Source organism: Carlito syrichta, unplaced genomic scaffold, assembly GCF_000164805.1.
Source record: "Carlito syrichta isolate Samal-C Ts95f unplaced genomic scaffold, Tarsius_syrichta-2.0.1 Scaffold304598, whole genome shotgun sequence".
In the NCBI taxonomy this organism is placed as follows: domain Eukaryota; kingdom Metazoa; phylum Chordata; class Mammalia; order Primates; family Tarsiidae; genus Carlito; species Carlito syrichta.
Window position 1 is genome coordinate 230,451 of NW_007248694.1, and position 27,589 is coordinate 258,039.

At 37.2% G+C, this 27,589-nt stretch overlaps 1 protein-coding gene across 1 annotated transcript in view; it reads right to left on the reverse strand.

Annotated features, from left to right (window-relative positions):
* The window catches only part of LOC103262717 (electrogenic sodium bicarbonate cotransporter 1), a 239,403-nt gene extending 212,031 nt beyond the window's left edge, over window positions 1-27,372 (reverse strand). Inside the window, exons 1-3 of the mRNA XM_008060360.2 lie at window positions 26,906-27,372; window positions 15,869-16,029; window positions 8,174-8,353 (exon numbers count right to left, since the gene is read on the reverse strand). Of these exons, the coding sequence (XP_008058551.1) occupies window positions 8,174-8,353; window positions 15,869-16,029; window positions 26,906-27,162 (598 nt within the window). The 5' untranslated portion in view covers window positions 27,163-27,372. The remainder of the gene's footprint in view (window positions 1-8,173; window positions 8,354-15,868; window positions 16,030-26,905) is intronic.
* Between the last annotated feature and the right edge of the window lie 217 nt (window positions 27,373-27,589).

Below are 27,589 nucleotides of genomic sequence, written 5' to 3' on the forward strand. Positions count from 1 at the left end.
GGCTCCGGCGATCCTTCCACCTCGGTCTTCCGAGTAGCCGGAATTACAGGCATGCGCTACCACGACCGGCTGATTTTTGATTTATTGTAGAGATGAGGTCTCGCTGCCCAGGCGGGTCTCGAACCCGCGGGCTCAGGCCATCCACTCACCTCAGCCTCCCAAAGGCGTGGGATTACAGACTGAGTCACCGAGCCCTGCTTAGTCATTCTTTTAAGACTTTTCATTTCCCCCACCGCCTTTTTTTTCAGGATGACATGACAATCAAGTTCATCATGCTAGCCTCTGTTTTGCCTTTCTGTCTCTCCTTACTCTTCCCTGTTCTTCCCTCTCCTCTCTATTTCTCTTTCACAGAGACCGGACATGGTCCCAGATCTGCACCTACTCTCCTATTGCTCTTAGAGCAAGATGAGGCTGGGGAATACAAGATTTTGAGGGTGTCTTAGAAGGGGACTCTACTAAGAGTCACTCAGGGTTGTCAGCAGCAAATCAGTTCAGTATTCTTTAAATACACGGCTTCTCCAGAGAAGGAGAATACAGAAGAGAGCACTCAGATGCAGTAGGACTGGATGAAGAGTGTCACTCCAGTTCCTTCGCTCTATCACAGACCTTGGCTGAATAAAACAAACTGGCAACTAGTAAATCTAAAAATATATCTACTTAATGGTAACATCTTGCTATACACTTATTATCTCTCGATAGCCAAAACTGTCCTTGCTTAGGCATAATGATCAATCTTGGTACTCCTAAATTAAAAACACTGTGAAGCACACGAATAACAACTTGCTAAGTATCATTTGGTATCTGTAACATTGATAAAGAAAGTAGCACTATTTTAAAAATAAAACTCCAGGAATATTTGCTCATATATAAAGTGGTGGGAGAAAATTTATAGACACAGAAAAGAATAAAATATAAAATAATTTTGGTAAATTGAAGTTTTATCCTCAATTTTAAAGCTGAAAGTCACTAAATTTGCCTCTTAAAATATTTCTGAATAATAGCTGTGCCTTACAATGTGCTATGGTCTAAATGTGTGTATCCTTTCAAAAGTCTTATGCTGAAGCCTAATCGCCAATGCAATAGTATTAAAAGGTGAAGCCTTTAGGAAGTGATTAGTTCATGAGGGCTCCTCTTTCACAAATGGGATTAGTGCCCTTATGAAAAAGGCTTGTGGGGACACATAGAAGGTGCCATCTACAAGGAGTGGACCCTTACCAGACACCAATTCTGCTGGCTCCTTGATTTTGTACTTGCCAGACTCCAAAACTGTGAGTAATACATTTCTGTTGTTTACAAACTGCCTAGTCTTTGATATTTTGGTAGCAGCCCTAACACACTAAGACACAGTGATATCTCACATTGTGCTTATTTAATAGTTTTCACAAAGCTACCTCATTTATTCCTGGTTTTATTTACAGAATAAGACCTTATTACTCTTATTTTATAAGCATGAAACCTGAGGTTCAAGGAAAGTATATAAATTGCACATAATCATACTGCTACTAAATATTAGTCAAGTTGATGCCATGTCTTCAAGAAGAAGATGATAAAGTATGCCTTTAACATCAAAAACTAAATACTTGTGTTATATCTCTTAAGCCTGACACTTTACTGCAATAAAGAATGGAATAGACTAGCAAATACTATGAGGGAATGAACCTTGGAGAAAAAGATGATGTATGCTTAAATATTTGAACATTATAAAGAATAGTGCCTCACAGATGAATTAGAAATATAATAATAACAATAACCATAATTGTTACTGTTGTCAAGGAATATTTTCATTCAGGTACTTCACTAGAAACTTTTCATGGGATGGTTCATTTATTCTAAGGTTGAAAAGAGTCTGATCACTGTGTGGGTTCTCGTCAGGAATTCATCTGTGCTGTGAAAATGAATGCAGAATTAGAGTCCTGAACAAAACAGACCTAGGTATGCTGTTGGTTTTGGGAAAAGAGTTCATTGTATGCAGAAAAGCATCTGCAACAATGGTTCTAATCTTAAGGTGAGGTGGGCCTGAGAGTCACAAGACATTGATTGACCTGAGTACTTCAAAGGAAATGAAGTCCTGGGAGAAGTTAAGAAAATACCTGCCTTACCCATTGATTCAAGAATGGTATTTTAATTCAAGGGTATGGGGCAGGGGAGTGGGGGACTGAAATAGAACAACTCAGTCCAAGACAATCAAGCAAGCTAGGATACAAAGCCCAGACAAAAAGCTAAGAATCTCTAAAGGGAATGAGAAAGCTTGGTAAACCTGGCAGTGGCCCTAGCCAAATCCAATACATGCCGGTTTTCCGGGGCAGCTTGATATATTATCCAAACCAAATAGTTTGAATAGGCTTAATCTCAAGTCAGATCCAATGCAACAATTTCAATGGAGTCTAGAGTTACTATTAACAAAAAAAGTTTTTATTTCTTTCCATTGTTTGTCCTCATTGCTAACCACTTTCTATGTTACTATAGGTAATAGCAATAGACTACACTTTTTAAAGTTCCTAAAAGTGGTACGTGCTTATGTCAAACCAGCAGTGTGGGTGAGAGCTAGAAAGTGGCATCCTGCCTGGGGGATGGCCTTAAAGGGATCCAGGTTCAGGAGTGAGTGCTGGCAGGATGTGGTGAGAGCAAGAAGACCACATGTCTCACACTCCACAGAATGAAAGTGGTGAACTAAGGATAAAACCCAGAGGTTTAATCAGGAGCAGTCCGCGGATCCCTATGCATCTAGAAGAGGCCAGAAGGCACCAGGAGAAAGCAGAGGGAGGAGCATGAGCCTAGGAGCCAGTTGCCCTGGTGGGGAGCTGCCACCATCCCCAGCTCTTGACTCATTCGACTGAGGGATGAACTTTATCAAGTCTTGGATATCCAGTGTGGTTTAGGGCTCCCCTGATACCCGTTTAGCGAAGAGTAGAACCAAAAAGGGATCAGAATACACTTGTTAAAGGGCTGTGATGAGGAAAGGGCTTCTTCACCCTGCATTGCTAATGAAAGGCTATTGGTATCACTTACCAAAGGGCAGAGGAAATGTCAGCACCACATCTGTGAGTTTCTTTTCAAGTTGTAAGCTACAGAGCAAATATCATTTCAGAAACCTTCCTACCCAGTATGAGATTTTTCTTCCCTAATGGCACTTAAACATATTGAATATGATTTAATAACATTTGGGTAGCAATTACTATGTGCCAGTTACCATTCTAAACATTTTGGATATTTTTTTGTTTCATTTTCATCTCACCTTTATAAATATCAAATCAAGTACTAAATTACCTTTCCAATTTTTTATTTAAAGAAACTTTTCTCTAATAAATAGTGAGGGGGGCACACCTCATCAACAAGGATACCTACATAATGAACCTTTGTATACCTAACCCTGAATTGTACCCCACATCTTTAAAATAAAATAATTTTTTAAAAAATGAAATACAAAAAAAAGTGAGATCATGAAATTGGATTGGGGAAAAATAAAATCCACAGTCTGTCTACTGACTGGATTACAAAAGCCAATTCTCAATAAAGGGAGTCTGTATTCCCAGATCAGGGAAGACAAAGAAGTGATCTTTCATGATAGTCTAGGGGGAAAAAACGAATACTCAAATTCAGGTTCCTTGTTGGTTTGGGTTCTTAAGTCGGGTTTCAGTCATATTTTGTAAGCTTTAGGGTAAGACAATGCATATCAAAAGTATTCATTTTTTATACCAGAATTTTTTATATCAGATCATCTTATAAACCATGATTTTTTAAAAATGCAGTTATCAGTTAACCTTGTCATAACATCTTATTAAATACTTATTGAATGAATATCAATTAAGCATAAACTTTAAATGAATTTCTAAAAAAAATCAGGTACATCTGACTTGGTTTTTAAAGTAGGTCTTTCGAAAACTAAATACTCACTTGTGTTGTATCTCTTAAGTCTGACTCTTCATTGCCATAAAGAGTGGCATAGACAAGCAAATACTAGGAGGAAATGATCCTTGGAGAAAAAGATGATGTATACTTAAAGATATAATAATTATCCAAGAAATGATGCTGGGCTTAAACACTATTTTTTTCATAATAAACTAAAACAAAACAAAAGCATTATCCAAGGATGTTAGATCAAATTATTAGGTAGAACCATATGAAATTGCTGATAACTTGATTTTATCTACAAAAATGGCAATTTCAAATAGTTCAACCTAAAACAATAGTGAGAAATAAAGAGTAGGTAAAAGGGAATCCAACACCAGAGGAAACTAAAAAACTCATTAATTTCTTCATGCAACATTAACTCTATAGAAATGCCACAAATAATATATTGAGAAATTATAGCACTTGCCTAAAATGTAGTACCCAGAAGACATTTCCATAGAATTCACAGATGTCTCAGACAAGTAGTAATTTCACAACAATTAACATCTTGGAAGCTAACCTCATTATTCCCTGATTTATTACAAATAAGAATGTTTTTCTTTCCTTTTTAAAAACAAGAAATCATCTTGAGCCCCAAGCCATATCAGGATCCCAAAAGATGAGATTTAGTCTTTGGCAATGGATAAAGATAGTGTGGTATCCTGGTAGTGGATGTGCTGGAAAATGTTTGAAAACCAGTTTCCAGGGTGAAAAAATATATATGTGTGTATGTGTGAGTGTGTCTGTGTGTATGTGTGTGCATATAGTGCACTTTACTGATATAAAGGATATATAACACATATTGTGCAAATAATAATCAAATGTACAATATTGTAAGTTGCATATAGCCAGTTGATTCTCATACAATACGTCTACTGATGTTGGCCAAACTCTTGCATCACTAGCTAACTTCTGATTGCACTACTTGCAAATAAATATAGTTCCAATATCCATGTTGGTTAATATTATCATTATGCTAAAAAGTAGGACACAAGTGAAACAATGAAGACATATATTAGACTTCGCTCAATTGTTGATGATATAGGTGACTCTTGCTAAACTGGATAATAATTTCTGATTACCAGAAAAAAAAAAGTTTCTTCGTTCTTTTCTGCTATCCACATTTTAACAGCTTTTGAAACTACTCACTTTTAAGTTTAATATGCGTTATTAGAATTTTCTCCATCACTTTTTAAAGTCTAGAGACAACTGACAAAAAAATAAATCAAGCCCTGATTTGCAGCATTCGCTGGTTTCTATGGTGTAAATACTACCATCAATAGCCAATTTCAAGTTACCAATATAAAGTCACTGAATACAGAGCTGGGAAGAGAAATGCAGTTGCACACCATTTTATAGTATTTCTACCACACAGACACAATATATTAAAATAATCTTAAGAGTATAGATTATAATAAATGTAGTGAAATAAATAGAAAACAATGGATTTTAAGTATTTATTACCTCTGTTTTAATATAATTATTTAATTGGATGTTTATGTAGTTTAATCTTTCATAGAATTTGTATCTAACAACCAGCTTGCAACATCCTTGATAACAACTGACTCTTGCAAGTAGATAAGAAATGGTTCTACCACACCACTGGGAAATAAAAATATTCTCATTGCTGAGGTTATCTCTAATACATTTCAGTTATATATATATATATTGTTGCTAGCGCAACTGAAGCTATTTTCTAGCCTACAATAGAAGACTAAGGCGACTTAAGTTTATCTAGGTTTTACATGGGGATATTAGAATCTAGCTCCAACTATAAGATTCTGGTTTATTAAAAGAGTAGCAACCATTCTAAACATAGAATAATCATTCTAAATATATAAAAAATTTACAGTAGTTCTATATATAGTAGTTCTTTAATCTTCGTTTTAGATATTTATTCTAAGAACATTTCATAGTTGTTAAATATATTAAGTAATTAAACCCTAAAATATAGTAAGGTTAACTACGTAACCTCACAAGCACCTCTAAAAAGCCAAAAATTTGCCACCTGATAATTGATAATAATGAAACTTGGAGGCACATGAAATTCATTGCTATAGGATCTCTCAAAGCCAAATCTTGCCTCTGGGTACTTCAAAGGAGTTAGGTAGCACTGAGGCCAATAATAACATGTTTAAAAAGGCCTAATCTTATTCTACACTTGCGAGTGTAAGCTGATCAGTTGAAGAGCCAGAAAAGAACTGCCTACCCTTGTTACTTGCTTTCTGCTCAGCATATATAACATTTCACAAGTGAGAAAGTGAAGGACCCAGGCAATTTCAACTTTCCTCTGAAGTACAGAGATCTACTGATACGATAAACTATTGAATGACTAGCAATATCAATTCATTAGTAGTATTCCCCATCCAAATTCTTTCTCCTAAAGCACAAGATCCTGGCCTCTAAGATCCATCTGTTCTTAATTTCTACTCCGCCTGTAGGTCGATAAAAATAAATTTCACCATACTGGTATCCTGACTGCTTTTTTCCTCTTCTTTTTGTAAATACAGCAATATTTGAAATCAATGCATTTTTATACTTCTTTATACTACCATGTTGAAAAAATTACCAAATCTTGGAATTTCATTTTACATGAGAAAGAGGATTATTAAATAAGATATAAAAGAGGGACTTCAACTTTAATTGCCATAATTTCAAAAATATGAGTTGTTTAAAATGAAATATTTATGACATCTGTAATAACAAACTACTAATCCTGTAACCTTCTAGCCATTAAACAACCCCTCTCTTCAAAACACAATTAAAAAAAAAAAACCAGAGGAGACACAAAAACCAAACCATTTCCTGTCAGGAGCAATATTCCAGGTAAGAGTAGAACCGTCAAATTGAAGTCGAAATGTTTCAGACTAGAGTCTCTCTTTTATGAGTTGTTTTTATTTATAAAACAGCATTTTATTTAAATTATTTGTTTATAACCAGTTTTGCTTAAAATATATATGCCAGAGAAAGTCTGCTAATAGTCAGCTTTCTTCCAGCCAACCAATAACTGTATTAAGTCAGAAAACGCTATTTCCAGAAATGAAGTGGCTGAATTGAAATTCAGTTTATACAATTCACTTAATCCAGCTTTCTCCATGACAACACGTTTTTTGTTACTCTGAAAGTGCAGTTGAAGGCAATGAATTAGCATCTCCCTTTCTACTCATTTCTCCTAATACTAAAAATGACGGGAATGGGTTGGAGTCTAGAGAACGCCTAGCAACTTTTTTCACCATGCCTTCCTTTGCCATACCTCATGGAAACTGACTTCTCCCTTCTCAAATTGCTCCCAATCATGAAACAAAGACAATAATATAGAAGATAGACACTTTACAGAAAACCCTGGTAAATGCAATACAAATAGGATATAGTGCTTTCCCTATCGTTAAATAATGAGGTTAATATCACATCTTGAATAATTATTCTTGCATCTGACTACCATTACTATATACCAAGAAAGAAGATTGTTTTTCCTTTTGGCGGGGTAAACCTAACAATGAGTCTTACTTTGATAAAATGGTTATTTAAATAGGCTGGACACTATTTCATATACCAAGCAAACACTTCATGATATGAGATTTCAAGGCATTCATCATATCTTACTAGCTCCTGATTCTGACAAGCCACTTTGTCGAAAACGTTTTCCCTGATATACTCAACAATCTACAAGTTTGCTGATTCATCTGAAATGTTCCGTTGTTTCATCATAGAGTTATTACCAAACCACCTCAGTCAATCAGAACAGATGCATATATGGAGCAAGCAAGACACCATGGCATTGGCGGCTACTACAACTGCTGAGATCTTTCAAGCAAGACCGCAAACCTGCCCACTTGGATTAAAAAAAAAAAAAATCACGAGGCCAGGCAAGGTGGCTCATGCCTGCAACCCCAGCACTTTGGGAGGCCAAGTACAGGAGATTGCTGGAGCCCAGGGATTCAAGCCTACATGACATAGTAAGATCTCATATCCACCAAAAAAACTGAAAAATTAGCTGGGTATAGTGGCATGTGCCTGACCCCAGCTACTTGGGAGGCTGAGGCAGAAGGATCGCCTGAGCCCAGGAGGTGGAGGCTGTGGTGAACCGTGACTGTGCCACTGCACTCCCGCCTGGGTGACAGAGTGAGACTCAGACTCAAAAAGGAATAAAAAAAGTCATTATGAAATGGTTGTGGCATATGAACTTGAGAAAAGAGAGGTTAAAAAAAAAAGATGACAAGACATGAAGTAAAGGTGACTGAGAGGGAAAAGAGAAAGCAGCAGCCAATTGGCCCTGCATTACCATTATCAGGGTTGGTAAACATCCTACTTGCACTGGAGACGGTCTTCCCAATGTCAGCCAGGGACCGAAGGTTGGACTTCTTGGTTTGATGCCGGTGTTTCCGGAGCAAAGTATAGGTCACCTTGTCCTTAAGGTCAGGTTTCAATAGGCCCGTTTCAATCTGATGGTCAACAATCATCTCTGATACAAAGACAAAGCAAAACAAAAACAAAACACAAAACTCAGTCACAAGACCACAAAGTTAATTTTTTACTCTAATTTGACAGATGTCATTTTTTACTCTAACTCAATGGATGTCACCCTCAAATTTAATATAAATATATTATTTCCAAATGTCCAACTTTCCATTTTATAGAAAGATGATGGGTATAAGGATACTGGCATGAAGGAGAAAGTTATAAACATCACAGAATTGATTTTATGTTTAGAGAGGCAGAATTGTCTTGTTCTTTTATTTTTAATGCCGATTATGGTGAATTCATGTAAATCACATTCTTCTATGAGTAACACAGTAAGTCAGTCATTTATATTTTTTTCATTAAAAAAGTAAGATTTGGGGTGGGAGAGGGGGAAACAAAGTAAGATTCAAACATTTCATGTACTCTCATAGCAAATGTATCAGAAATATAAATGATATGAAAAAACTCAAAGAGAATATACAAAATTTAAAGTAGCGAGATTATTGATTTTTAAAATCTATTTTCCCAATTCTTCTGTAATGTTACATTTTCTTTAAAACAGAATAAGGGAAGTGAAAATAATATCTTTCCCAGTATCAGGTCATATGAACACCAATTAATCCAATGAAAGAAAGGTTAAACTGCAAAAGTATGCCTTAATAAGGGAGGCTTATTCTTCTTGCTCAAATTCAACTAAAGCCTTTCCAATATATTTTCATTGGTCATTTTAAAGTATAACCTGCTAGAATTTTTAACAAAATTCTAATATATTATCTTACTACAAAAAAATTAAAATTTCTATTAACTCTTTTTTAGTATGATTTTAACCAAAAAAGACGACTGTGTTTTTTAGAAATTGCTCTGTGGGTCACTCTGCTGAGACATAAGTTCTTATTCCGATAGAATACAAGAAGTCCTCTTTCTCACAAGTCAGCATGTCCATAGAATGGCATAAGGGTGGCCTGGTGCATTCTCTTCGGACATCTACATGACAGGCCAAAATTTATCTCCACCCAAAATGGGCCTGAGGACAAAATATTAAAGGATTTGTAATATTTAAGAAATGCAAGATCTGCATTGGTAGAAAGCTACCTCGCTGTATGCAAGTAAAACTTTTGTCCCTTGCATAGAGCTAGAACCATAAATCTCATGCCTGTCTTTACTGGTCATGGTTGTATGTAGCACACATTCATATTTTCCTCTTAGGCAAGCTTCAGTATACAAAAGCGAAGAAGAGAGCAAAAGCTATGCTTTCCTAGAAGTCTGACAAGAAAATCGATGGGTACCAGTAGGACGACAGCTTCTCCCAAGGACTCCCATCTCTTTGTAAAGAGAAGTTACAGATGTTCAAGGGACTTTGCTTGGGCATGACTGCACTTCTCAGAAGTTCACCTTTACAGCAAGCACTCACAGAATTGGCCTCACAGCCAATAGCTAGAAACTATTACACAGTGTACACAGTGTACAGTCAGCTAATTGGAAGCCAAGCAGAGGTTGAATCCAGGATTTTCCATCACAAGCCTCACACAGATGCAATAACATGTCACACAGCACTGGACCACTTGGTAAGAACCTGGGCGTGGCAGAAGAGTTTCTCCCATGGGAATGATTTGGTTTGAAAGTGGTCGTAAGTGCTGAATATTTTTAGCTACATAAATCCCACTCAGGAAAACTCCCAGAACTGATCCTGTAATTAAAATTAACCCTCTATCCCACAGTAAAAGAGTTGCTTGCAGAACACAATCCCTCCACTTTCCCTTTAAGTCCTCTTAAAGTAGAAAGTCCATTTCACAGAAAACCATAAAAACAAACAAACAGTCCCAGCATATCTGCTACAAGTGTTATCAAACTCCTACTCTAACTCCAGGGTTGTGGATTAAAGCGTTTCTAATTTACCCTCCCTGGCAGGGCCTCCCTCTATTCCTGCCCTCCCTTGAAATCTCAAACCAATCCATATGCATGCACAGCCCTCTGTTACTAATACCTGGAAATCACCAGTTAGAACAGGTTAAGACACCTGTGTGGCTTATGCCCTTCATTAAGTTTCCATTAAAATGGCCTACATTAAAAGGATCTCTTTGAGCATAAACTATAAAACCTTTCGAAGGAAAGTGGGGGCAGTAACATTTAATAGCTACACTGAAATTAAGCTTTCAGTATTCAAAATTTCACAGACGGCACCAATGGGAAAGAATGTGTCAACTCCAGATTATAGCAGAGCATAAAGGAACTTCTTTGGGGAGTATCAAGTTCAACTTCTTGTTATGCAGAAGAGAAGAGAGGACCAAAGCAGTGACTTGCCCACAGAGGTAGACCAACTAGAGGTAAACCCCCAAATAAAACCAGGTTTTCTGACTCACAGTTTAGTTTAGTTCACATCACACAACATTTTTCTTTATTTAAAAAGGAAGCCCCAGAGAAAAAAAAAAAGAATTGATATATGCAAGAGCCTTTACAAATCAAGGAAAAAGATGGCCATGCAACAGAGAAACAGGCAAAGATCACAAACATTCTTAAAAGAAAAAGGGCTAAAAATATATAAAAATCCAATTTCAAGGTGAACAAAGACAATTTAAATAAATTTATACAAATGTAACCAATTATTAGATATTTGTAATCTATCAAGTGATAAAAATTAAAAAGACAAATCAGCCCCCCATGATGTGAAGGGTGTGTGCAATAGACAACATCATACTGATGACAACGACACAGCGTTGACTAGTAAGTACAAACTTTCTTCAGATGTCATTCGACAAATACGTATCAAAGTCCTTTAACATGTTCAAATTGTAATATTCTACCATTAGAAATCATTACTAAGAAAATAAATCAATTTCACAAAAACATAATAAAGATGTTCACTTATTCTCTTTACAATTAAAACTTGAAGGCAACTAACTGCCCGATAATATATTATTGAATATTTTGCAGCCATTAAAATGTTTATATTTCTATTTAATACCATGACAAGCATACTATGTTTTTAGGCTAAAAAAAAAGGCAGACTAAAATGATGCAGAAAGATCTCATTTTGTAAAATCAGTTATATATGTGTAAACAGAGTTGCATAGAGAAAATCCGGAGGACAGTTCTGAGGGATTAGATAAGTGGATGTTTTTATTTTTATGTGTTATATTTTCCTGAATTATAGAAAAAAATGAACACGTTACTTTTGGGAATAGAAAAAATAAAGATATTGTCATTTTGAAAATATCAAAGGTATGAAAAATAAGAAACAGGACTAACACACCTGCCAACACACACAGCTCAGGAATGCCTTTAAATATATGAAAATGAGAACTCCAAAAATAGAATTACATTTTCCCAATCCATTTCCCATCATAATAAAATACCTGAAATGGCTTCTAATTTTTTTTAACTTAGTAGGGGAGGAAAGTTCCCAGACTCGGCTCCATATGTGAATGACATACTTCAAATATAGAATTACAATGATGAGTCTAATAATAAAGCTATTAAAATAATCTGTGAAAATATGTTTTATCCTTTATAATATTTTACAGACACATTTTTCTATTAACATTCAGAAGGGATTCTTCACACACAAAAAAATAAGTAGAAGTCCTAAGAAGAATCAAAAATAGGCTGAAATTTTTATGTAAGTGTGAGAAGTAACACCTGCTTAAACAGTTGCCCACCATGGCGCAGGGCCCTCACGTGGTGTGGCACTGTCTTTGAGCCTGCAGGGTGGGATACCTCTCAGAGGTAGACCCATGAGGTGTAGCAGGTGGACTGCAAGGAAAGAGGAAACCCATGCTAATATTTGTTTGATAAAATCACACTTGCTATTATTTCTTTTTCTTCTCATTTGTTGAAATAAAATTGGGGTGCAGTGGGAAATGCATCATAGGGCCTAGCTGTGCATAATTCTCAACTCAGAACTACCAGCAGGACCCAGGACAAAGCAACTCCACTTTATGCTCCGCTAGAAAAGGATTTTTTGGTGGCGAGGGGGATTTTTTTAAATAGCCATATAATGACTGTAACTCTTCAAGTGACTGTGCCATCTTCTGTCATCTAAAATGAAACAAGGGCTTTGTTTTCTTCATGTTTTACCCTTCATAAGGCTCTGATTCTTTTAAAGGATTTTTTAAGTATTTCTTTTTGGTCAGTTACAAGCTTTCAAACATATTCTTCTCTCCGCTTCTTCAAATCTGGCTTTCTTCTCCGACTGGTGATATGTTATTTGCCTCTGAATTGTTTTTCTGTATTATCAACTCCAGAATGACAGCACTGGCTCTCTGCCTGTTCGCCCCAGGGACCACAGAGCAAACATATTAGTGAGTGATGATACCTCCAAGTGACCTAGTGCTGTCTAATTTTAACATGTAATGACAATTTCTGAAGTAAATGCATGGAGGTTAAAGAAAAAGTTCACAGTTGATAACAAAAAGTAATGGAAAATTAAAGGGGAATGTAAAATGCTTGATGAACCTCTCTTACATGAGGTAAATACCAGAACGACTCTCTTTGGTCGTTGGCTAAAGATGTTTCGGTATAATGTGAAACTCTGTCTGCTATTACATGTAAGGGGTCAGTTATTTGCTGAAGACCAGAAGTGCCTTAAGATGGCCCTTTCTGGTGCTGAAGATCCTGAAGACAGTTTTACAAAAAAACCCACGTGCATCATTCAACATTAACTTTCACCACCCTTGTTGATTAGCTGCTAGAACAGCAAAGAAGTTGTCCCACTGTTTCCAGTTCTGCCCACCACACCGTTCAGAGTCTTTTCTCCCATTCATGAAGTCGCTGAGCATCTATCTGACTCAATCAGTCTGTACTCAGCCCTCTGCTAGGCGACATGCAGAAAGATCCAGATAAAGTAATTTATACTGGAATAGAGATGTAAATATGTAACAATCACATCTGAAGATCTCAATTAATTCTCATAAAAACCCTGAAAGTTACACCTTTACCATGCTTTTATAGATGCAAAAAGCAAGACTCCAAAAGAGTTAAATAATTTGTCTTGGTCCATGGTCACACATGCTAACAGGGATAGCTGTTAGTTATAACTCCCCAACTTTAAATCCAGTATTCTCTCTACAATTCCACTTTGGATCTCATGAAATTAATATATGGCCCTTCCCAGGGATTATGTATATTGTAATAGAGGACAAAACCTGAGCTTAATGGAATGAATCTCTAAATGAGAGAGCTTTAGGCAGTAACGATAGTAAGATTGATTTTTAAACACGGGAACTTTCCTGGTGACCCTTATTCTCCTCCTAGATTGCCTACACATTGCTTAGTCACAAGTTTCTTCTCCATTTTGCCCTGAATGTATGCACTTCTGACTTAGTTTTCAACTTGTGCAATTTCTGACATTTTTGTTCTAGGTTAGTTCTTAAAGTCTGAGAACGTAGAAATCATAATTCTCACTCAAAACTAGACTGATTTTTGCTAGTCATGTTACTTTGTTGGATAACACTCTCTTTTGCAGTTTTTAATAAGTGAAAAAGCCAATGAAATAAATTGTCCAGATCATTCCTAGTTTGCTTCTCTTTGTCTTTGTAGATGGACTCCACTCTCCGGGTACCATAATCCAAGATCTCTCCTCATACATCAAATTTTCATTTTTAACCTCATCTGCCTTTTCAATATGAAAAATTCTACATAAAGCAGTGCTTCCTCTATTATCTTCAAATGATCCACGTGGATTTTTACCTTGTCCCATTTACAGAGTGGCAGATTTGCAAACCTAATTCCAAGGCCTAGAACAATGTCTGACACATTGTTTAAGCTCATGTACCACTGCCAAAAAAATTGCATGAAATAATTATTTCTATCCATGCAGCATCTTTACATTAGTCCTTCTCCCTTCTTCACTTATAACTTCAGTACTTCGGTGTATGAAAAGCACAGGGCTTCTTTGCAAATCTAACTAACAATCTCTCTGAAAAGCAACCAGGCATACATACATCAGCCATATATATGTTTTATTTGACAGCTAATCTGTCCTTCCAACACAAATTCTGTAGCCTTCATATTATCCATAAAGACCTAGATGGCAAGGATGACCCTTTTTTCTGCAGTTAGACAAAGACATTTTGCAGTAAGTCTGAAATTACACAAGAAAGTTACACTGGTTACTTTTGGCAGGACCACAATCCATACCCTCTTCCCCACAACTCCAGGGTAGGCACACTGAAGATCTCTTAGAAAAGGGCACTCATCCCTACAGTCTAGTGCTCACCTGGTGATGGAATTTTCCTAGGAATAACAAGTGGAGCCCCTGCACCTCTTTTTAAGAAAAACGTTATCTTCGGCACATCTAGATCTGAAGGGTAATTAAGGCAGCTTAGGCAAGGCTCTTGACAGAAAATGAAAATAATTACACCAGCATGGAATGCAGTGATGTGTGTGCCCAAGGTGTTCAGCATGATAAGTTAACATTCAGTGCACACAACACTAACTACAAAAGATGCCAAAGCTGTCCTGTGCCATGAGGTTCAGTGACTTCGATGGTGGCAATACAAATGATACTTGGCACCAATGTGACCTGCCTGACTCAGTCACTAACCCGGAAGGTCCTGCTGAAACCCAGCCCCACAGAGCCTTTCTCTACACACAGCCAAGGGAGCTTGACTTATAACTACAATCAGCCCAATCCAGAACCTAAACCATTTCCCTTCTTACAAAGGATTTAAGCCCTATTTTATAGATGATGAAACTGAGGTTAAGAGAAGCTCAGTTCAAGCACAAGGTCAAAGAGTTCTAGAAACCTAGTGTCCAGACTTCCAGTCCAATATAACCAAGGATGGGTGAATGAGGGGACTCTATTCAAAATATTAACCGCATGCAAAGAAAGAAAGTGAATGCAAGTCTGTACATATACAATATAATCCCAATTATGATGAAAATTAATGCTTAAAACAAAAAGCCCAAGGGAGAAGATTGAGAAAAAAAAAAGGAAAGAAATATTCCAAAATGTTAACAATGGCTATGACCAGAAGGAGGTATTATGGATTTTTTTATTTTTTTCTTAGTATGTGTCTGTATTTTCCACATTTTCTGCTATAAATCACACTGTTCTTATAATATAAAAAAAGAAGCTTGGTGCAGAGGTTCATGCTTGTAATCCCAGCACTATGGGAGGCCAAGGTAAGCAGATGACTTGAACCTAGGAGTTTGAAACCAGCCTGGGCAACATAGCAAAACACTTTCTCTACAGAAAAATCAAAAGATTAGCTGGGCATGGTGGCACATGCCCATATTCCCAGCAACTTTGCAGGCTGAGGATGAAAGATCACCTGAGCCCAGGAGGTCAAGGCAGCCATAAGCCATGACCATCATGATCATGCCACTGCACTCCTCCAGCCTGGTCAACAGAGTGAGACCCTGACTCAAAAAAAAAAAAAAAAAAGAGAGAGAGAGAGAGAGAAGGAATTGTTATGAAATATTTAACTCTGCTTACTAGTAGTCATCTGCATTGATAGAGAATTGTGGATAAGTAAAGCTGAAATTTAAAAAAAAGAACTTAGAACAGCATACTTACCCACCAACTGTGGGAGAGAAGAAGCCTCCCGGTCCAGCATGATGGATCCTTTCTCCATGCATGTCCTCAACTCAAACAAGCTATGAAGGGACAGTGTGGCCACATGAGGCTTGCTCCATCGTTCCCCGCCCTGTTCCACTTTTTCTTCAAACTTTATCCACCTAGGAAGATGAGATTCATGAAGAACAATTAAAAGTGTTCTAACTTCCTCTAGAAATAGCAGTGTCAACCCCTCCATCTCCACCCTTTCCAGCGCTTCCAAAATGTCTCCTTTTGTGGAGTCTTAATAGCTTATTATGTCATTAATTACATAATCTTCATAAATACACCCAAATAGAATCACTAGCTTGCTCCTTCCCCTGTTAGAAAGGAAAAAAGTCAACCAAAAGAAGCCAAAGCTTCTTTGGTTTTATATCTGCCTATACGTAACCATGAAATCCTTAAGAATTATGAATTGATTAAATTTTTTTAAATAAGGCAGAAAAATATGCACTTCGAAATTCTCCATATATGAGCGGAGCCTGCAGTGTATAAAAACAGCTGCCACAAGGCAAGGATTCTCTTTGACAAGGCAAGTTTAAATAAGGTGAAATATCAGTAATAAACCAATATTTATCTCAAATACGTGAAAAACATGGTGTATGAAGTGGTAAGATGAATGTAAAATTTCCCTTTATGGATGCTTAAAGAGGGTTAGCATATTTTGCTGTGTTTTCCTTTCATATGTATTTCTTGGCTGACATATGTTTCCCTCTCATTAAGATTTTAATAGAGGTTTCACCCTTCAAGTCTGGTTCCATGTATGCTTAAAAATACACAATCTCAGTGAACAACAGATCTACTCTGATAATAAGAGTTCTCCTATTAACCTTAGCAATGGAAGAAACAGCCTCTCTCATAGCTTCTGCTTTCTAAGACTCCTAGACATTTTGATAACTTGGCAATATATAGCGATTTTAAAAGTTTAATGGAAATGAGAGAACAACACATTTGACAGATTTTATATCCCCCATATTACACACAGAGACGCTGCCTACACTGTTAAAGGAAAACAGGGAGGCATCACCAGGTTACCATTCATCATAATCCAAACAAGAATGCTCCTTTCCTTCAGTCAAACCTTCTGAGAGATATTTAGAAAGATAACGAGGGGGTTAAAGATTGTTTTCTTACATTCTTTGCCTCAAGGTTTAATGATTGAAAAATGTTTTCCTAGAGAAAGCTAACCACTCACCTAACTCACAAGAGGAGAACAAAGGGCAGAGATCAGAGGAAGCTCTACATAAGGTATTATTTATAGACCTCTCACCGCCCCCAGAGGAGATAAAAACACATTAGTAGAACCGGGAGTGAAAATAGATCAAGAGATCTGTCACCATGTCAAAGGATATTTAGAATTTTGATCAAGCCCAACACTCACTATGATTCAGAGGTATTTTAGCCAAATCCAAAGACTGCCCCCCTCAAGCGCCTCTCAGGATGCCTCTTGCAGCCAGGCCACCCCACATGTCAATGCTAACCTCATCTCCACCTTATCTGTCATTCTAAGACCCTCTTTCCTTCTCCTGTATCGCCCTCAAAATGTAGGCAGTGAAGATTTTATGTTTACCTCATGAACTAAAAGGTCAACAAGAACATGCAATAGATTCTAAAACTTCAAAAACCATACTTGGTTTACTTATGCAAGAGTGGTTGAGACACATTTCAAAACAGAATGAAAGACTCCTAATATTCTGATGCATATGCTTGTGTGTGTGTGTGTGTGTGTGTGTGTGTGTGTGTGTGTGTGTGTGTGTGTTATTAAATTAGTATTTCTTTGCTTTGGTTGGAGTTAGAGCCAGAGAACTAGAAGGAACTGGGAGGAAAATAATAATTTTATATTACACTCATAGAGTTATATGGATCTAACCCAAACAATAAAAGGTAATTGGATAACTGAGGCTATGGTGAGAGTAATCATATTATGGAGTATATTACATTGGTTAACTTCAGGTATATCATCTTTTCATGCTTGCTCACAGTATCTCTCACCATATTTGTTGATCATTGGCCTATGATTCATATTTACTCTTATATTACAATGTATTGCTCAAGATAAGAGTTTTGAAGACAGAAGATTCCATAGTATACAAATCAAATCAGAGTTACTTAGAATTATGTCATCTGAAAAGAATGTAGTGCCTCCTTCATTGATACTCCAAGTATTCTTACGAGCTGAGGGTTAGAATGTTTGGTCAAATAACTTAAGGCCAAAATGAATGACAAGGGCCAGTTAAAAATTCTCTAAAGTGGAGTGCTTTATAAGGACTTTACATCCCTCTTATCTTTCCTAAATGAGACCCCACTTCGATCAGTTGCCAACACCCTGTACTGCCAAACTTATTTCTTTAAAAAAAAACTAAAACAAATAAGCTGGGCATGGTAGCACATGCCTGTAATTCCAGCTACTTGGAAGGGCTGAGGCAGAAGGATCACCTGAGCCCAGCAGGTCGAGGCTGTGGTTGCCGTGAGCATGCCACTGTACTCCAGCCTGCATGACAGAGTGAGACTCCAACTCAATTTTTAAAAAAACCAACTAAGCCTCACTTATATACAGTATGTAATGGTGGCTCTTTTCTGCCATCATCCTTGCTATGTTCTGAATGTTTGTGTCTGAATGTTTATGTCTTCCTGTAATTCATATATTAAAATCCTATTGCCCCTCAAAGTGATGTTAGGAAGTTGGGCTTTTGGGAGATGAGTAGATAAATCAGTGTCCTTATAAAGGAGTCCCCAGACAGTTTGCTATCCTTTTCCATCATGTGAGGACACAGCAAGAAAGTGCCATCTCTGAAAAATCAGGGTCTCACCAGATATAGAATCTGCTGACACCTTGATCTTGGACTTCTCAGCCTCCAGAACTGTGAGAAATAAATTTCTGTTGTCTAGAAGCCACCCAGTCTAAGGTATTTTGCTATAGCAACCAGAACAGGCTAAGACAATCCTCAAATATTCAAACAATTAATAGTTACTAAAATTTTCTCTAGGAAAAAAAAGAAGTAAAACCATTGCAGTTCGTTGTGGTCCATCTTTTATTCCTTTCTCTCTATTGTTTATATTGTAAGCAACCTGACTGAACTTAAATATGATGTCAAGCAAGTTTCAAAAGTACACTTAAAATCATAAATCCCTGCAAGGTTGGATTTATGTAGCATTACTCACCCTTCTGGATTACACCAGCTTTTTAGGTCAAGATTTAACCATAAAGAAATGAAAATGTAAAGTCTCAAAACCAGCCAAATTCTTAAAAATCTGTATTTCTAAGGGATAGGTATTATCTCATAGCTTATTTTAGCATCTATTTCACTCTGAGTTTAGTAAATACTGAATGTTGTGATGATGCCATACTATAGCAAGACATACAGCCTAAAGGGAACTCTGGGGTAATGTCTATTAAATTCCTTTAAAAATGCATTACTCTCATTGTTCAAGGAACTGATTATACTTCCAACATAATACATTTGGGCATAAAATACTGGTTTAACCATTTAATTATATCATTTTCAGGTAGTTTCATTCCAAAAACTACATATGTTATGCCTATCCTCTTCACATATCAAGGACAAACTTGAAAAAAACTGAAAACTACCCGATTCAAACCAGAACCCATTAAAGAGAAGGCTAAGGCAAAGGTACCAAAGTTCACCCTATTCAAGTGCCAATGAATCTGCAAAGGTGCTTAGGAACCATGTAATTACATTTAAAAAAAAAAAAAAAAAAAAGCAAGCATTTTTACTGTAGAACGTACTAAAAGCCACTATCTACCCTTCATAATAACTATGAATAACCATATATTTGCAACATGTTTCCTACTTTTCCTTTGGTTTCAGTACTTGACATGTTATAGAACAATTCATTTCAGAGGTAGGCTTTTTAAATGCTTGCAATTACAAAACTGGTATAACCTTGGAGGAAGAGTTTATGAAGTGAAGTTTATTTATTCCAAGGTCTTGGAAGAATAATGATAAAGTACTTTGCAGTTTCACACATTTTGAGTGACTGCCAGTCAAAAAGCATTTCGTTCGTTTGTTGAAGAAGGAGAAGGCCCACTGGGAATCACTGAATTTTGCAACTTTCCAATCATATGATTAAATATAATTAAGAAAAAACAAGACCTCTAACTTAAAAACACACCATTTTACAGTGGAAAATAGACATGACCTTTGCTCTAAAATAAAATCCAACTACATACAACTATTGAAATGATAATAAATTTATTGCTAACTAATAAGTGTCTTGTCCATCACACATAAAAGAAGCCAATATTAATGTGTACCTGAGAGAAATAATGTTTTAAGGAGAATTCTTAAATTTCTAAATCAAATCAAATCATAAAAGTTATTGTACACAATTACATAGGTATAACTACATCAAATTACATAGGTGATTAAATTCCTTAAGTCTTTTCTTAAAGAAAAAATAAACTTGGTCAGAAATAGAATTTCCCAAAGTAATCCAGTAGAGACAAGACAGGGAAGTCAGTGCAGATGGCGAAGAGAACAGTCTCTCTTCAAACCCCACAGTGTAAGTGCATGTATTGGTGTTTTTATGACCATGCCCTTAAATCAGGTTCTCCAGATGTGGGTCAGGTCAATCTGCCTAACAGAAGCCCAAATGGGTGTTCATTTGTGCTGACCAACTGGAAGTGAAACAATACCCTTTGCCTTTGTTGGCTTGTGTTTGTTGAAACTTGTGACACTTTTTCTTTTTAGACAGGTTTGGCAGTACAGTATGAATTACACCAGGGGAGTGATCTTTAGAATATATTCATATAAACAGTGGTGAAGGCCAGTACTGTCCATCTAAAAATTCACTGACCAAAAACAGACAGCTGATCACCATTTTTGCAGAGATACCCCTCACTTAAAGAAATAAAGAATTTGGACAGGAATAAAAGGTCTCTTTCTCCTGACTTTGGGTCCACATCAAAGTTGGACCAAAATATTCTTTTACCAGTTTGCTTCGTGAACCCATTCTTCACGAACCCATTCAACTAGACATCCTTAATGGGAGCATAGGCTTCTTCACTATTCCAAATGATTCCAGTAGAATTACTCCTATGTTGCTGAATGTTGTTAGTCTGATGATCAAAACACGCAGCAATACCTTTGGAAAAAGAACAACATTCTCTGCCATTCCACTGATCACAGACATTTTTCAGGACTGATAAATCTATCATTTGCACAGTATTCAACTTGCACTCTATTTTGGAAGGGCCACTAAAAATTCTAAGTTCTAACACTTAGGAAAGAGAAGAACAGGAGAAGGATGTAAAAAGGATAATGGTCGAGTTGGCTCTTACTTTAAACTTCACATAAATAAAGGCTTATCTTGTTCATAGTATTACAAGACTACTGTAATTTCCAAGACTTAAAGAGGAATACCCGCCCCCCGCATTATTGAAACCATTCTCCTTATTTTCTGAGGCACAGGGCCAACCTGAAATTCCTGAAGTAGAACCGAAACCACAGTAACGCTGAAGCTCAGTATAGAATATTCTCGGTCAAATCAAATCATTAGCCAACTGAAAAGTATAGAGCCTTAAAAGGGAAAGAAGGATGGTACTGAGTTCTGTGGCATGCAGGCTCACAGTGGACCCTACATGAAGCTGGAGAAGTCCAGAAGGTTAGATCCCTAGGGAACAAAATCATCGTCAATCAACTGAGGTTTTCATATAACAGCAAAACAGTATCCAGTTTATAAGTTGACTGGGAAAAAAGATTCATGCCACGTCTTCATATATAAAATGGATTCCTCCTAAGCTCTAAATTTTATTAGTCTGATAGATTTGAAAGTTTTTAATGGAGGGAAAAATATTCATGTCTGGAAACTGGACATTATAAATGAAAGTTAGAAAATACTGCAAAAACATTTTGAAGCAGAGTACATCACAGGTAGTAAAGATTATTGAAAATCCGAACATTTCTGGAGGCATAATCACCTCCAAATCTCTCCACAGAATTTAGGTGAAACAGCAACCTAAGAATCAAGGCTCTATTTTCTATTCATTGATTCTGACTTTGGGCATTTCTTGAGCATGGACTCTGTCAGGTAGTTTCAGACTAGGAATTTTTGGCCCCTCAGAGCTTTAATTCTAATGGGAAGAAACAATCACAAGACATATAACATGCTAAAGGGTGACAGGTGCTAAGGACAAAAACAATGGAAGATGAAAAGTGTTGGGGGAAGGCTTTCAATTATAGACAGGGCAATCACTGAGCAGGTAATATTTGAATACAGACCTGAAGGAAGTGAGTAAATGAACCATGCAGATAGCGTGAGGATGGTGGGCAGCGAGAACGTTTCAGACAGATGTAACAGCAAGAGCAAGGTCCTTGGCAGAATAGCGTGACTGGCCAGAGAAGTTCAAGTAGAGTGAACAAGAGGGAATGAAAAAGGAGATGAGGTCAAAGAGATCATGACAGATCCTTCATAAGGGAAGTAAGAACAGGTGCAAAGAGACCAACTAATTAGGAGGCATTTGCAATAATCTAGACGACAGCTGAAGGGGTGAACCAGAATCGTGGATGTACTGGATGTAAGATGGGGTAAGACCTCTGGAGATGTGAATGTCTTTAAGGGTACAATAGATAGAATTTGCCAGTTTGATCAGATAATGGGTGTAGAGAAAAACAGGAGTCAAGGAAGACTCCAACATTTCTGTCTCAAGGACTAGAATGGAACTGTCTATCGAGATAGGGAAATCTGCAGGACAAGCAGGTCTGAAGTTCAGTTTTAGACATGTTAGTGTAGGGCTCCTAATCGACCTCTAATTATTTAATTCCAGTTAAATAAGGAGTTATATTTATGCTAGAGTCTTAAGTGCAGATGCCATCAGCACAATGGTGAATTAGTTTGAAACTTTGAACAGAAGTCTTATTCTGAGTCTTATCAGTGGCATGCTGGACACTTTGGGTCTGTCATTCCACAGCTGTCCCTCAGTGAGAAAGAGATGAATTAAAACAGAATCCCAATATAGTCAATAAATACTTCCAAGAAAGCATTACATTCCAAACAGATGCCTCCAAGGCAATCGGTTCTCAACTAATCACATATTCAACAAATGTTTACTGAGCACCTATTATGAACCAGACACTGCCAGGCACTAGGAATATCACAGTGAACAGAGACAATGGTCTCTGCCTTCAGATAAGTTATTGTAATGAAGGAGACCATATGAAAACAATAATATCACATATATAGTTAATTAATTAATTAACAGCAACTGTGGCAAGTCCTACACAGGAGAAGTTATAGAGCATAGACTGTGTACATTTTCTTCCTGGTCAGCTTCCCCTGACACACAGTATAGTCCCAGCACCCTTTCTCTCCAGCAGATCAGCCTCTTGGGGACTGACTACAACACCAAAATGGCACATGTGCTCCCAAGGTAATAAAGTCTTTAACGATGGCAAATTATTCAAGGCTACCTTAATCTTTTAAAATCTTAAATGAAAATATTGGGCTCATATTATTCAACACTGAATGATCTATACAATGCACTGTGAGCTCTCCACTTTTCTAGGATCGGGGGTCATGTAAAATAAAGTATAAACTTCATTTGACTGAAATTTTTTTAAAAAACGACACCTGAATTCTACTCTACAATAACTACTTACGCAGAATTTCAAGAAGAAAGTAAGAATCAAAGTGGTTCTTAGGGTCACAGTTGACAATGCCAGTATTCATACAAGAATAAAATTTTAGGGCTATAAAATAGACATAATGTAGAGAGGATGCAGCCCAACATGACCTTCATTTGATAGAACAGAAAACTCATGCTCAAGAAGATTACCTGACTTGCTCAAAGCTAAACATCTAGTGGGCAGCAAAGTCACTAACCAGAATCTCTCAACATTTCATTCAGGCTGCACCAGTACAAGTCTCACCCTGTATTTTCCTATCAGAAAAAATGAAATAGAGACAGATTTGTAGTATATAGTTCTGAGTATATGGTTCTGAGAGGGAAACAAGGGACAATTACTGTATCATGGGGAGAGGCTCCAAGAGTGCAAAGGATGAAGAATTTCAAGAGGGAGCAGTAGGGTAAACCCTTCGGGTCCCCTCCCACTGTGGGAGCTTTTCTGTCCTCTCAATAAATCCTGTTTTCTCAACAAAAAAAAAAAGAGGGAGCAGTAGAGATAGAGAAACAGAAATGTGCTGGGCAAAGCTTCTTTACTTATAAGACAAATATATTAATTAGCTATCAAACAGAAGAGTTAAGAAAAACAAGCCTACCCATGGTTGATGTCTATTAGAAAATTATCCACCAAATGGAAAATAAGATATTTATGAATTAGGTCTCTTTCTTTCATATGACTTACGTCTACTCCACACTGTTAAGAGCAGGAGTAAAGTGAAATATCTTTATTATGAGCATCGTTAAGTTATGGAAGAAATTCTCCATGGGTTCTCCTAAATTGTTTAGAAGCAGGTGATTCTGCAAAGGCAGGTTACCTAGAAAATCTTCATGAGGAATGAAAGCTTCTCCACCATTATCAAATGAATTAATTTATGAAGCTTCTCCAATACTAAAAATCCCTAATAGCTGAAGACATTGAACTGTACTTAAAATTGTGGAAATAAAAATAAATCCATAAACTTAAAAAGCAAAAGTCTGAGTAATTCAATTAATGTCATGAAGACTTGATTACAAATAGTATAATGTATGAAATCTTAAAATATGACTCAGACAATAAAAGTTGTTTCTCTAACTCTTTTTTTTTTTAGTTTTTAAACAATTTTATTGATATGTAACTAATCTACATACAATTTATTCACATAACATGTACAATTTAATGTTTTTAATAGATATGCAGGGTTGTGCAACTATCACTATTATCTAATTTTAAAGAGTTTCTATCCCCTCCGAAATCTTCCTTTAACTCTTTAAAGAATCTTCATCCAGAATAGAAAAGGCTATTGACTTCCTGCTTCTTTTGAGTCACAGTCTTACTCTGTCACTCAGGCAGGAGCGCAGTGGCAAGATCATAGCTCACTGCAGCCTTGAACTCCTGGGCTCCGGTGATCCTTCCACCTCAGCCTCCTAAGTAGCTGAGACTACAGATGCACACCACCACACCCAGCTAATTTTTACCTTTTTTTTTTTCCGTAGACAAGATCTGGCTATGTTGCCCAAGCTGATCTCAAACTCCTGGGCTAAAGCAATCCTCTCACCTTGGCCTCCCAAAGTGCTAGGATTACAGGTGTGAGCCACCAGCCTGGTCGAGTTTCCTGCTTCTTTATAGCTCATCTGCTTTTACTGATCAAAATGATTTTTAAAAATAATTTTCGAATTCTTGAAGAAGTTTACCTATCATTGCTTTATTTTTCTTAAACTCAAAGCTGGGATAATTTCGTGCTCCCCATTCCTCAGATTGTAAGCTATTTCAAACTGCTCGACAAGACACAGAGATCTACATAAGAGCTTCTTTTGCTCACTACTATACTGCCAGAAACTGACACAGTGCCTGATGTACACAACTCATTCAAAAACCACTGATTGAATTAAACCGATTTAAATGAAATTATAGACTATGAAAGGTATATCTTAACATGACTTTGTGTGCACAAGTAAAATACATTGGAACTGGCACCTAAAAATGACAGTGAGAGACCAACAGCTACATTATATCAAAGTCTTTATGTTATACAATTGTGATATGTCACAGAAGAAGGTTTAGTCTGGAGTACGTCACTGAATGCAAGTAAAGAAAAGTTCCTTAGCACAAGATGAATGAAAGTTTATAGATTTGTGTAGTGCCAAACAATTTACAAAGTATTTCTATATTTCTACATGCACACATATGTATATAAGTATACATGCCATTATATATAAATTGCATAATATATTTACATATAGTACTTATTTTATATAGCATACATATATATGTAGTAGGCATGATTATCCATTCTTTATTGATCATGAAACCAAAGTTCTAAGAAACTGAGTGTCATGTAGCTAAGAGGCCAGAGAGTCTGAAAGCAAACTCGGGTCTGAACTCCAGATTCAGGTGAACCCTCTATTTGCTTTCAGCTTGATTTTCTTTCATTTTATTTTAGATTTGGGGGTACACGTGCAGGTTGTTGCATGGGTATATTGTGTGATGGTGAGGGTTAGGCTTTTATTGAACCTGTCACTCAAAGAGTGAGTATATCCCATAGATAGTTTTTCAACCTTTGCCCCCTCCCTTCCTCTTTCAGGAGTTCCTGGTGCCCCCAGTATTTAGATACTGCTTGTAAGTAAGAATATGTAGTATTTGGTTTTCTATTTCTATATTAATTCACTTAGAATAATGGCCTCTCAACTGAATATTTAAAAGATTTCAGGATTTTTACTTAAAATACCCTTATCCATGGGAGATACATTTCAAGACCCCCAGTGAATGCTCAAAAGCATAGATAGTACCAAATTTTACATATACTATATATATGCTTTTCCTATACACACATACCTCTCTGTCTCTGCCTCTGTCTCTGTCTCTGTCTCTCTGACTCTCTCCCTATCAAAATATCTTACTGTTCCATAGCATGGGTAACTGAAACCACAGACAGGGGGCAGGGGGCTACTATACTAGTAACTTTGTGACAACCCCCAGTGTCTTCACAGGGAATGGGTAATAAGTCAGACAAGAAATCTTGGCATGTGGAGACTACAGAAAGCTGTCTCTTGTCTATCAATTTTTGGTGCTTGAGTCTATTATATCTTTAAAATATTTTACTATTAAATAGTATAGAAATTGAGATTTACTTCTAGTTAAAAGCAAAAATTATAACAACACAGATCAATGAAACAATGCTCCAGCAGTGAAACAAGGGGTGCCCTGCATCCATGTCATTGAAAAAGAAAAAACAGAATTCTTTATTCCTTTTCCCAGGCAACATCATGCCATCAGCTATCCAGAGTGCTAAGGCTAGAGGAAGGCACTCTCAGGCTCAACCATCTTGCCCTGCCTTGTCTCCCCAGGTCACTACTGCACACAGTCAGCCATGCCTCACCTGGCTGTCTCCTTCCACTCCATCTCCTGCCCATCCACAGCCAGGAGCTCATCCAGTTCCGTGAAGAGCTGAGGGGGAGCTGGGCTGTCATCCTCCTCGCCCAAGATGAATCGGATGCGTTCTGCGGCCGGAGAGACTGCAGAAGTGAAAATACTGTGGTTAAACAATGGCTGGACAACCCTGTTGAAAGTGCAGCTCCGAGCTCTTCCTCTCTCCCCAGGGTCACTGGGCTTCCCTTCCACATTATCAGTGGACATCTTTCTTGCTAAACCTCCCTAATCCCCAATCTAAAGCCAAAAGAAATCCAAGCCCTTCTCTACTCCTTTGGTTCCAAACTGTATCTCAGCTCTCCACCACTCTCCAGAAGGACAGCACTCCAATCCTGTGTGGTGTGTGACAAAGAACCTTTAGCCCTCAGATGAGCTGAGGTCCAACCACACGATATTCCCTCCCTCCCCACTTATGGCCTGTCTAGAATTATTAGACAGAAACCTGCTTAAACCAATCACATTTTCACAGAGCAGTGGGAGGGGTAACAGCACCCCAATCCTGAGTTTCCTCCAGGTCCCCACCTCCCTTCCACCCTCCCTCTGTCCAATGCCTAAAGCCCAAGTCCTCGCCGGCTCCTCACCACCCATAACTAGCTAGCTGCAAAGTTGAAGGAATATTTAACAAGATGGGGCC